Raw genomic sequence first — 13,671 nt, 5'->3', positions numbered from 1 at the left:
GGATAGATTAAAAAAGCAGATTAAATTAAATCTAAACTGTATTATGATAAAACAGAAATTTGGTATCATTTCCTAAAGACAACTTAGCTAAGTTTCTAAAATACTCTTATCAATAAATCCATTTTTAAATTCTGAATTTAAATTAATTTTGTTGGATGTATCAAACTATGTAGTTTAAAATTTGTAAAATTGTTACACAGAAATCCAATGAATTATTTTCTATTTTACCTATCTTATTGTTAAGAAAGTGTTACCTTGCAAGATTTCTTCCTTTAATACTGAATATTATAAGAAAAACTGCATAAGAAACCCAAAGACTTACATGATAAAAAAGGACAAAATGATGGCTATTTGACCAAATTTATTATCACTTAAAACTAGAATTGTTAGAAATGATTTTTTCTATAAACACAGTAAGTGTACCTATATGTACACATGTGTACATCATACACACACATGTACACACATTTACATTTATATATTTTAAGCTTTTGTTTTTCAAACTATAATCCTTAAAACACAACTCATTTACAGATAATACAAGGGTGAAAATTAATTAAATTGATACAAGAGTTAGGTGAGTCAGAAAATTTGTCTGAATTTTATAAAAAGTATATCTGATATCTGATTGAATAAAGGGGACAGCAGTTCTCGAAGCCCAGCTAATCTTAGTGCTTGCATAGAGAAGGCTGACACATTACCTGCAGCATGAGCTCACAGTCATCTCTTCCAACAAAAATCATTTCTCGTGGCAGTCTGTGGCGAGTGCCTCCACTGCTCACCAAAAACCAGGATGTTAAGCTCATTTCTGCTTAGCTTCTGAATCCTTAGCAAAGCTACATCATCCTGCAGATGAAGAAAAGCACATTAGAAACTCTCTTCAGTATCTAGTTACTAGCCCTGTAAGTAGGCCTAAAACAGAATTGCCTTCAACATTTATACCCAATATAAACCACATTCTCATCAGTATTATAATCCAGAAACTTCACCAAGAGTCCACTTAAAAAGGAAAGAATTAAGAAAATAAGTAGATGGTCAATTAGTAAATTTTTGTTCTATTTCTAAAAGGCTTCTAGACTCAATCTGTACATTCCAAGTATTAGTAGTATAGTAACATAAAAACAGCTGTGCTGTACAAATACATGTCTTACTGAAAAAGTCTGACAGAACAAAACTGAGAAAAGTGTATCTAACATCTAACTAGAATAACTCTGGAATCCAAAGACATTGCTTGTTTATCAAGAGAAGAGACAATGGGGACAATTTCAACAACTTAAAATTCCAATTCCTTCCTCCTCTTCCAGTCCCGTCCCTTCCACGGAACTTGCTAAACAGAACAGGGTGGCTCTGAGATCAGACCATTCCTCTTGCTGCTGCCTCCTTAGTGCTGGGTTACAGGTGTGAGCCACTACTTTATTTTCTCAATACATCATCCCCCCCCCCTTTGGGTTTTTTGAGACAGGGTTTCTCTGTGGCTTTGGAGTCTGTCCTGGAAATAGCTCTTGTAGATCGGGCTGGTCTCGAACTCACAGAGATCTGACTGCCTCTGCCTTCCGAGTGCTGGGATTAAAGGTGTGCACTACCACCACCCGGCAATACATTTTTCTTAGAATAGCAATTCTTAAACTTTTGGTTCTCAGGAGTCACTTGCACTTTTAAAAGAAAAAAAAAAAAAGACCCGTAGGAGTACTTGTTTACATGGGTTATGATATACCTGAAAAACTGGTATTTGTTTCATTTAAAAGAATAAAAAAACTCACTTAAAATTACTAATATTTGTAGAAACGTCATTTTCTAACCCTCTCTCCAATAAGAAAATAGCACTACTTAAAATATGGGCTATCTTTTAGACATCTGTATTAATAGAAAAATTTCCCCATTTTCTTGCATTTATTCTACTGCCATACTTTTGAACTAGAAATATATAAAGGAAAGCTGGTTTTGGAGTGATGAAAAGGGGCTTTAAGTCTTTTTAAAATATCTGTAGGGCTTTTTAAAATATACAAGGCAAAGTTCCTTGATTATATGCAATATGGAAACACTATGAATTATGCACAAATTTATCTTCCACTCAGATGGGCTTTTGTAACATACATTAATCTTTTGAAAAAATATGTTTTTCAGAATTATGTAGATCTTCAAAATGCTTGACTCTTCAATTCACACTACTTTAAAACACATTAAATATTACCACCTATCTCAACAGAAAAGTCTTATTAGGTCCCTACTAAGCGTACGGGAAGAATTCATTATCTCAAATTATGTCCTTGACACCTAAAATTTTATCACTGAAAAAAAATCCTGTCAGTTTTTCTTAAAGTTCATTTTGACAAATACTTAGCTCTACTTAGCAATCTGCCAATCACTGGCATAAAGTGATGTTTTATGAAAGCATGGGTCTAGCTCAGCTTACACCTCACACAGCGACACAACTTATTTTCCTGGAGACAGCCACAATAGTCTGGCACAGAGTGTAATTGCTCTGTAAGTACTTTCCTCTAGTTCTGAGAACACTACAAAGGTATGAAAACAAGGTCAAGATTTCAGATAGTCACCCACTGCTACATTTCTGTGAGACAATCTTAGGTAAAGGATTTAATTGCAGCTTAACAACAATGATGCCTACAGCTACTATTGGTACAGTCTGGTCCAGTGCCTTAATCTGTGCTACTGAGCTTTACTACAGTTGTTTTTGTGTGGTGTATGCTAATAGAAATGCAACAAGAGAGGCAGAAAAGTCCTTCGGTATCATTGAACATCTGGTCCCATGGACCCTTGAAAGAACTTCCTCCATGGAGTCCCAAGGACCTGTAGACTGAGATTATAGCAACTGTCTTATGTTATGTAGTTTTGTCAATAACACATTCAAGCTTGGGAGTCAAATATCAATGGGTGATTCTGAATCCTGTTCTACTACTTTTACTCTGCATAGCCTTAGGCAAGGTGTTAAGTGTCATGTTCCTTAGTTTCCTCTTCCATACTTAAAAGTCATGATACTGCCTACTCAAGTTTTGTCAGAAATCCAAAGAATATTTTCATTTTTTCCTAAGATGTACACTATGCTGCACTTGAACAAGAAATAAACTATAATGAAAGGAAGCATTTTATAATAAAAATAGATACATACTTAAGCCAAATGTACAATGTTCTGGGGAAAATCCTGTTTATTATGTTAAAAGTCACTTTCTTTGTTTATGTTACTGTGATAAAATATCATAATGACAAGCAATTTGGGCAGAAAAGGGTTTATTTGGCTTATAGAATGCAGTGCATCATCAGACAAGAACTCAAAGAAAGAAACTGAAGGTAGGACTTGAAGCAGAGGCCACAGAGAAACATGCCACCTTGGCTTGTTCAGCCTGCTTCTTATACTTTCCCAGAGTGACACTGCCCATCGGTGGGACAGGACCGCACATCAGTTACCAATCATGAAAATGTTCCCCAGGCTAGACTACAAGCCATCTGATGGAGACATTTTCTCAACTGAGGTTCTCTTTTGACCTTAGTTTGAACATTTCTTTCACTACTTCAGAACACAGTCTCCATGGCCCTGTCAATAGAGAGCCAGAATTTAACTAAAGGAAAACCTTTTATGTAAATATATCACATAATTTACATACTCCATTTACAAGGAAGAACAATTTTAAAACACTGAATAGAATAGTAAGTAGGTCAACAGTTACATACTTCTTAAAGGAAACAAAAATGAAAATTACAGTATGACATATCAAAGGAAATCAATTCATCTTAAACAACAGTAATCTAAACCAAAAGAACCAAACATGGACAAATACAAAACAAAACAAAGAACCAACCAACAAACTAAAAAATCAGTTTAAACAAGCACCATTCATGTTATAAAACAGCTTTTAATTCTCATTTGCTATAAGATAGTCTTTAAACACTTCTACAGCATTACATAACTAGATAATTATTTGACATATTGTATTTATGCAATTTTCACAATTACATAATGTAGTTAAATGGCTTTTTATGAATCTATTTTGGCTTTTCAAGAAGTTTAGAGAATACGTATTTTCTAAAATGAAACAAAAGTGTAATATTTAATATACAGTGTATTATGTTCTTTTGTGGGCTAAGGCAATGACCTTGAATCCACTAAATATCTTTTCTTCTGGGGAATGAAATATAGCATAAAGCTACATTCTCTGTTTTTCTCTAAGAATCTCTAAGATAGATTTACTGTCATTCCCCAGGTACTCAATTTTTTCTTTTCTCATGTGTAGATGTATACATGGTATATCTGCATTTACAGGTTATGTGGCAAGAGAACATGCAGAGATCAGAAGTTGATGGATAACTTCCTTGATCACTATTTATTAAGGCAGGTTCTCTTGCTGTTCCTGAAACTGATCCAGTTAGTTGAACTAACCAGACTGAACCAGGGACCCCAGGCCTGTACCTCCTATTGTTGGAATTACAGGTAGGTCATCCATGTGGACTGCCAAGCAATTTCAAAATGGGCAATAGACCCATACAGACATTTCTCAAAAGAAGACATCTAAGTAGCCAACAGTAAACACTAAGAAATGAAGACAAAGCCAGAATGAACTACCACCTTTATCCACTCAACAGGTACTGTCAAAACACCACAAAAGATAACAAGCAATGACAGGGAATGTAAATTAGCACAGCTATTATGAAAAACATTATGGAGGTTCCTCAAAATTTAAAAATAGAGCCACTGTGATGCTGTAGCCCCATTTACAGGTATATTTATATACAAAGGAAGTGAGATGGGAGAAGCATTTGCATTCCCAAGTTATTGCAGCCAAGAAACCCCAAGAGCCAAGAAATAAAACAACCCAAACCCAAGAGTTCATATACTTGTGAAAGCAATATATATAGTTCAACCATAATAAAGTATGAAATCCTGCTATTCAACATAGCACTAATAGAAATAGAGACTGTTGGGTTAAGTAAAATAAGCTAGGCACATAAAAAGGAAGTATTATAAAATCTCACTGGCATGTATAACCTGCAAACATTGCTCTCATAGAAGTAGAAGATATAATGGTGGATACTAGAATCTGGGAATGTCCAGGAAAGGGGGAAAAGAGGAGAGGCTGGTTGATCAATGATGAACTAATTTATTTATAGCTAACTGGAAGCAAGAAGCTCTGATATGCTATTCCACAAGGCGACTTTAGATAACATAAATTCCAAAACATTAGAAAAAATATCAATGTTGAGGAGACAGACAAGTTCAACTCATTTAAATGCTATACTAAGTATTTATGTATTAAAACGTATGATATACTGAAACTTATATACATACCTATTGAGAATTCTACCAAATCCAAGGTTGCTAGGGCAAACAAACAAAAGAATCTTGCTTCAGGGAACTCAGCCCTGTAGAGAATGCTGTGCCGTTGGATGGAAACAGGAAGCTGTCCTTATTCTAAACTGGAATGAGGACATGATATGATCTCACCTGTCCTAGCAGAAGGCCAAAAGAGTTTCTTCATCTCTAGCTCCTAGTCTAGAACAACCATTCCCACCATTCCCACCTCCTTCTCCCTTTCTCTGTAAGAGAGCAAATCTAATCTATAGCATAAGCTATTTTTAATGAATGAATGAACAATGACGACTCTACCAGAAGAAGTCTTGACAAGCAGGTAACAGGGAATTCTAGGGTCACCTAATTTCTGTTACAGAGTATATCTGGTCCTTACTTTCTAGTTAGATTCCTTTTTAGCAATCTCTTACAGTTTAGCTTCTTGCCCCATAGGACTTGGTTTTCCAGCAATTAGATGACAAAAGTTAACAGTCAAACTTCGGAAACTAGACAGATGTAAACACTACATAGCACCACAGGTACACTTTCACCTTCTTAGGGCTATAATTAGTTTTAAAATTATACTTTCTTGTGAGAGCAGTTCCTCTTAGGATCCAATGGACTAGCATTTTAATACTTAAACTCTGAAGTCTAAAAGGAGGCCAATCAAATCTCTCTGCAGCTGTCAAGTAGAGTACAGTTTCACTGTACTGTACATTCCAGTGCTTTGTATTTTAATTTTATGTTTATCTTTAAAATGTTGGTTGTTCCTAGAGTCAAATGAAAATGACAGTGCAACCTATCACAACATCTAGCAATCTAGCATGCAGCTAAAGCAGTTCTAGGAGCAAAGTTTATTTTTTATTTTTATCATTATTATTTTGTATTGTGTGTGTGTGTGTGTGTGTGTGTGTGTGTGTGTGTGTGTGTGTGTGTGTGTGTGTGGTGGGGGTCCTGGAGTAGTGACACATACCTTTTTAATAACAACACTCCAGAAGCAGAAGCAGAGGATGGCAGATCTCTGAGTTCAGCCCAGTCCGTTCTACATAGACTCTGTCTCCAGATCAATCAAGCAAAATAACACATTAAGGTTTTAGAAAATGACAAAGTGGATGGAGGAAAAGCCCTTGAGGTCTCAACTCTATGCAAAGAACTCTAGGCAACTGAGGAAAGCTGGGCGTAGGAGAGGATTAGATGTGCAGTGCCAAATAGCTCTGGGAACATACAAGTAATACTATAGGAACTGAGCAGGTTGTATGTAAGAATATAAATGCATATACGTGCATGCATGCTACAATAATTAATGAAAGAAAAAGCCATGAATTTGAAGGTGAGTGGGAGAGGCATATGGGAGGGTTTGGAGGAAGAAAGGAAAGGGATCGATGTAATAATATTGTAATTTCAAGAATTAAGAGCATAATAAAATGATAGAATGTATACATAAAAAATAAGAGAAAGTAACCCAGACTCAGAAAAAACAACCACCATATTTTCAATCATACGTGGATTCTAGATTCTAATTTTTGAGTGTGTACGTGGCTCATGAGCCTGGAAGGAGGACTGGGAGAGGAGTTTTTGGGGAAGAGGGAAGGGGTTAGTAGAGTATATGTCAACAATGTGGAATGGGACACAGGAGGTAAAGAAAGAAGGGGATGGGGAGGGGAGTAAGGGAGGAAGATAAATGACAAAAAAGGTGTATGTGAAAATGGCAGAGGGAAACCTATTACTGTATTGTTATTAAAAAATAAAAAATTTAATGCTGCTTGTAGTTACATGTAAGTCACATTGAGAACTGATGTCAATTGAGAACTGATGTCAAGAAGGTCTGCGTGATGCAAATTATTATAAGGGAGTTTTGAGATGGACAATAGCATCATCACAGAACTAGGAAACAGTGCACTGTGCAATCCATGGCAAAAAAAACTAGCTTCCTTACATTACATACCTAGTGTATCATTACTGCACGCAATTACTTGAGTTAAGGATAGTCCATCCTTATGCTCTGGAAATCAGCTGGCTGATTTATCACCAGATGGCTTTACACGGAATAATGTTCATTTTACCTTGCAATTTCTGCTATTGCAGAGAAATAGTTGGCTATCAGTCTTCAGAGAGGAAGGGGTTGTTCTCTAACCTTTTATTTTAACAAAATATTATCATTTATCATGTGACAACTTTTTCCAGTTACCAGGAGGTATGAGAGACAATGACCTCTAAAGTCTTGGCTCACTGACTCCCTCTTTGCAGAGTATATATTTTTTCCCAAAAAATAAATGAAAATTTAATCAAAGAGGAATAAAGTGATAAATTTCACCTTCCAAATTTGTCCTCTGACCATCAGTAAAAGTCCCAGCTAAACAAATGTAATAAGCCACTGCGTCAACTATCTCGTAAGACTTTATAAGTTGTCCTTCCCCTATCTTGTCAAACATTTTTAAAAAGAAAAACTTTAAATGTACAAATTTGAGGTTCCTGTTTCACTTCTGGCTCTCAACTCAGGCTCTAACAGAAAATCCATTTGAAATTTAAACTCTTTGATTTTTAATGCCATGTATTTGAAAATGGAACAAATAGCAACAGCTGGATTTCATATATGGACTAAGGATCAAACAAATTTCACCCGAGTTTCAAAAACAGACACAATTTTCTGTGACTCTGTAATATAACAGAATAGCTCTGATTAACATTTACCATGTACTGGGCATTTTTAAGGAATTTTATATGTAAGAAATTAACATATATGAGTATAAATATATTGTCTTAACAAACTCCTGGTTTTCTTGAAAATGAACACAAATATTACATATCAATTCCCAACAATACTTCAGCATTATTTGAAAATTATTACAGATATAAGGTACATAGTGGAGAATCAAGACAGAAAAAGGATCTAGTTTCATAGAAGCAAAAGTAAACAAATAGCTAAATAAACTAAAGCAGCTTCCCTGACAGTGGAAGAGGAAAAAAATAAAACAAACCAAAAAGAAAAGGATGATGTAACAGCTTAAAGTGGTACTCTTTAGACTGGATGGTTAGAGGATGTAGCTCTGAGAAAGCAACAGCCATACAACACTGAAAATTTCAACTCTGCTGTTGAAATTACTACACGAACGGGAAAGTAGCATTTCCCCAATTAAAAATTATAATAAGATACATATTGCATATCATTTACCATCTTAAGCTTTTAAGTCTAGCAAATATACACAATACAGTACAACCATCATCACCATTCATCCATAAAACTGAAATGTAGAACTACTAACCAATAAGCCCTTCAGTGTTCCCATCCCCAGGCCCTGGCAGCTACTACATCTCTACAATTTCTGCTACTCGAAGTACCCCATACAGTTGAAGACACATGGTACTTATCTTTCTGTGGATGACTTTTTTTTTCTTAGCATCCTGTCTTCAAGGTTGATCCATACTATATCAGGCATCAAAATTCTCTTCCTTTAAAAAAAGTTGTACCTTATTTTGTGTATTCATTCATCTGCCCATGAACACTTACATTGTTTCCTATGTATTCTGTATTGATAACAGTAATCGTTTATATATGTTAGCTGTTTTCTACCTCAAAACTACAGAAGTTGATACCAAGTGAAATAATGTATCCACGTATTTTGTGCTGGCTGTGTTTGGGAATTATCCCTATTAACAAAATAACTGAATTTCACCTTCTCAGAAGCTATCACATGTTGTACAGTTTCCCGTGAATTCATAAATAGGTACTTGATAGATTCAGGTAATGATGAGCCTAATCACCTTCAAATGAAGAGCCAAACGAATATAGTCTAGTCTATGTAAAAACAGACTAACACAGATGATTCAGAACTCAGCTGAAAGATGGGGGTTCATTTTTTTTAATTTACTAATTTATTTGTAAATTCCTTGCTGCTGCCTTTAGAAATAAAAGCATGAAGCTCTTTGTACTCTTAATTATCAGCGTAACCATATTGCCTGCTACGGATGCAGAGTACTTAACTGAAGCCCTCCTTCATATGAATAAATATGCGGTTTCTGTTGTGGAGCTGCCCTAACTAGAGTAGCTACTATCTGTTTAGCAAAAGTTATAAAGTTCTGAAAAAAAAAGATAAAAGTGAGCCGCACTTTACATTTTTCATAAGCTAGCACAGAAATCGTGGTAAGACGTTTTAATGCCTTGGTCATGCAAAGGTGTAGCATGACTGTTCATTGCGGATTTAATAAGCATGATTTTATGAAGGAAGTTTATTAAGTCACTAGCTTCTCTTATGAAATGGAAGTTTTCTTTTGAAAATATATAGTTAAGTTAGATACTATATGAGGCTTGATGCTTGAACTTGGGGAAGTAGGACTTTTTAATTTTAATGCTATTTCAAATGTAAGTTGTAGATTACATTTGTTCTTGGTCCTAGTTATTTATTTTAATTGCTTTTAAAGAAGAATTCTTGATATATTTGGCAGATAGTACAGGTAAAATTTGGAGCATTGATTCAAAAATCATCATGAATATGAGAACAATTTTTTGTGTGCAAAAAATATTCTTATTGCTGAGTTTTTCACATGAGCATAGAGTCAGTATCTTGGTTGGAATCCAAAAATAGCACAGCTGCAGATTTATTTTTTGTGAGAAACTGTACAAATGAGGGTGGAGTTTAAAGCAAATGAAGTTTTCTCAAAAGTGTTTTTTATTATCTGTCCCACATGGGTAAACGTACATGTGGTGGTCTGATGTTGGTACTGGAATCATCTTCATTGCTCTCCCACCTTATTTACTGAACCAGGGTTTCAAATTTAAACCAAGAGTTCAACAATATGGCTACTTTTGTAATCCCACCTTCCAGGGCTTGAATTACAAGCCAAGTTCCATCCCACACAGAGTTTATGTGAGTTTCTAAGAATCTGAACTCCAGTCCTCACACTTGCTCAGTAAAGTGTTCAAGTCAGTAAGCCATTTCCTTAGCCCCAAATATTAATAATTTTAAGAACAATCCTTGTTAGGAAATAATTACTGATCCTGGGTGAAATCATGTCGACCCTAATGCCAATAAAACAAAACTGTTTACCTTCAAAGAAATGCACTTCAGTCCCACCTTCCTTTCCTCCTGTCCAGCCCTCTTCTCTTTTTCTTGTTTCAATCTCCATATACCACTGCATATCCTTCAATTTTATAGACTTTATGCTATGGTTTAAATGAAGGCGTTTGTTATAGCTTGGATCTTAAATGCCCTCCAACAGCCTCATGTGTCTAAATATTGTTTGGGTAGCTCATGAAAACTTTTGAGACATGGGGCCTAGATGGCAAAGGTCACTAAGGCCTTTGAGAGTTAGGGTTTTTTCCTGTTTTGATCCAGCTCTCTGATTTCCAATATGCCAATTTACAAAGAGCTCATACCCTAACTCTTGTTACCATGAGCCAGGCCATTTCACCTATCAGGGCTTCTCTGCTCATGATGACACTACATCTTGTAAAACTGAGAAGAAAAAAAAAAGTGCAACCTTCCTGCAAATTCTTTCTTTTAGGTATTTGGGCACAGCAATGGGAAAATACTAATATAGTATCCCTTTCAAAATTCATGTTGAAAGTTCATCCCCAATGCAACTGAAAGATGTGGCCCTTGGGAGGTAAAAGAATCAGCACTCATATACAGGACTTGAGAAGGGGAGGGAGGATTCTCTTGCTCATCTATTCACTGCATACTTAGATGGTGCTATCTCTTCTAAGCAAAAGACATTTAACCTGAAAGAACTTGACAATAGCCTTTGGAGTTTTCACAACTCTTGAGTTCATCTTATCAAACATGTAATTTATGTAAACTGTGTTTTTAAAATTGCAAACATTGCCGGGCGGTGGTGGCGCACACCTTTAATTCCAGCACTTGGGAGGCAGAGGCAGGCGGATCTCTGTGAGTTCGAGGCCAGGCTGGACCGATAGTCTCCGAAACAATACAGAGAAACCCTGTCTCGTAAAAAACCAAAAAAAAAAAACAAAATTGCAAACATTACAATGGTCAATTCTAGTCTTCATGGAAATCACTATTTTTCTTTGGTTTGAAAGAACACTAATTTTAAAATGAGATTTTTTTCCCTCATCCCCAAGCCTTTACAAAAAATTTATATTATTTTTCAACTTGCTAAAAATATTTAAATAAAAAAGTTAGTCATAAAGTCTAACCTCAACCTCCAAATTAATTAAGAATAGATACTATGTGACAGAGATAATAATGGCTGGTGACTTTAATAACAATACTTGTATAACAATTATCTTTAAATCTGTAAATGAATAAGAAAACAGTAAGTAGCCTTTACTTTGCAATGTGTTAGTTGTACAATGAGAAAAATTTCTATTGAGCATCCATGGCAAACAACAGTAAAGTTTTCAAAATATATATAGACACACACAAACACATACTCCTATGAGTTCCAAATTCTTGAATCCAATAACCACAGATGAAAAGTACTGGAAGGAGAGAGTTATTCTGCCTGTTTTGAACGTATGCAGACATTTTTCATTGCCACCAATCCCCAATCAATAGAGAATAGTATTTATGGAGCACTGCATTGTATTAGGCATTCTAAGAAACACAGAGACGACTAAAATAATGCCCAAAGGAGGATCAAGCAGAGAGGGCTCGGTGGGCAAAGGCACTTGCTACCAAGCCTGATGACCAGAGCTAATGCCTGGAACTCACAGTGGAAGGAGGGAACTGACTCCTCCAAGACATCATTTGGGCTCCTCATGTGCCCACATGCATACGCACATAAATAAATGCATATTTTTCTCTAAGTATGTAAGAAGATGTTGATAGGTTATGAGACTGACGTGCTGCCTACTGCGCTAAGGAGGCAAGTTGTTGATAGGTTATATGCAAATGCAATACCATCTTATTTAAAGGTCTCAAGCACTGGAAGATTTAATTCCCCTTGAATACCAAGGAGATATTTGTGTACGTGTCTGCTTTGTAATCCTGGGGAGCAAAGATGGAGCCTCTCACACACTAAGCAGAGTCTACCACTGTCTCATGAAGCTTACCTCAGAAAGTTTTCTATTTCCAATGTGTTTTCCAACAAATTAAGTATTTTATACTTTATGCTTTTCTCCTCAAGTAGGCACGTTCCTCTTTTCTTGAATTTGCTTGCATCAGTTTTCTAGCTCTTTACCTGAAGTACAAGACCCCTATTTAAGCTTTAAAGTTTGACTTTGCTATCCTTCATTCCATGTAACATGTAACAAGCCTTTACCAGTAGACCATCTAACAGAATAAGGTTAGTTTGGGGCATATTAGTTGAGGATTGGAGAAAGTGCTTCTTCTTTTCTTCTTCCTGGCATCGTGCCCCGTTCTCTACGCCACAAGAATGCTATAAAATGGTATTCAAAACTGCCCAGTGACACAAAACCCACAAGAGGTAATCATTACTTTTGCAGAATTAATGAAAAGTATCAGCCAATGTGTTTCCTCACATCCAATAAAGTGAGGTAGCATTCTACCTGAGGCTGTAAGGAAAGAGGTATTTGTGATTAAACATTTCATTTATTTTTTATAATAAGCCTCTGAGAAAGTAGTCTATCACTAACTGAAACTAATAGATGACACCGAGATAAAGAGACTCACAATCACACAACTAGTAACACTGAGGCACTACCTCATCAGTTCTCACAATGTCCTATCTGTGAACAAACTGTTCAGGGATAGAGGTGGCTAATTTACAGGAAGAATGGTTGCAAGCATTCTTATTAATAAATGAGAATGAAGAGAAGTCTATATATTTCTTAAGATGTATTCAATTGAGTGATTAAATATGATACAGTGACCAAACACTCTTACCTTTTTTTTTTTTTTTTTTTGGTTTTTCGAGACAGGGTTTCCCTGTATTGCTTTGGAACCTGTCCTGGTACTCACTCTGCAGATCAGGCTGGCCTCAAACTCACAAAGACCTACCTGCCTCTGCCTCCTTAGTGCTGGGATTAAAGGCATGCAACACCAAAGCCTGGCTTAATGAATTTTTTTTTCACTTTTACTTTCAAACTTCCTTTCTTTCTGTGGCTTCTGGACCACCCCACACTTGTAATTTCTCATACTGCTGATGGAATTTCAATCTTTCCTGATGCTAATGTTCCAATGGTAGCAGCATAAAGAGTTCCAAATGTTGGGTCTCTTAGCACTTTAATTAATTTCCTACTAAAGTTACCTCTTCTAGTTTACTAGTGGTAGTTAAATTTTATCTATCTTTAACCTTTCTCCTCAGAATTTTTGTCTTATAGATTCCATTACCTACCTGACATGTTTACTTTTATGTTCAATAAAGATTACTGACTAACTTTACACACCCAACTCTTGATTCTGTGAAGCCAGACATGAACAACTTTCACTACCAGCATCACAGTTACTCTA

The 13,671-nt window shown here is 35.8% G+C and overlaps 1 protein-coding gene across 7 annotated transcripts in view; it reads right to left on the bottom strand.

The window, feature by feature from the left end:
* Positions 1-13,671, bottom strand: part of Cep170 (centrosomal protein 170) — an 84,456-nt gene that overhangs the window by 63,302 nt on the left and 7,483 nt on the right. For all 7 annotated transcript variants that reach the window (XM_013119188.3, XM_013119186.3, XM_013119187.3 and 4 more), the window contains exon 2: positions 702-846. In XM_013119188.3, coding sequence (XP_012974642.1) covers positions 702-806 — 105 coding nt within the window. In that variant the 5' untranslated portion in view covers positions 807-846. The remainder of the gene's footprint in view (positions 1-701; positions 847-13,671) is intronic.

Source organism: Mesocricetus auratus, unplaced genomic scaffold, assembly GCF_017639785.1.
Source record: "Mesocricetus auratus isolate SY011 unplaced genomic scaffold, BCM_Maur_2.0 Super-Scaffold_100676, whole genome shotgun sequence".
In the NCBI taxonomy this organism is placed as follows: Eukaryota; Metazoa; Chordata; class Mammalia; order Rodentia; family Cricetidae; genus Mesocricetus; species Mesocricetus auratus.
This window is presented reverse-complemented; position numbering and strand designations above follow the sequence as displayed.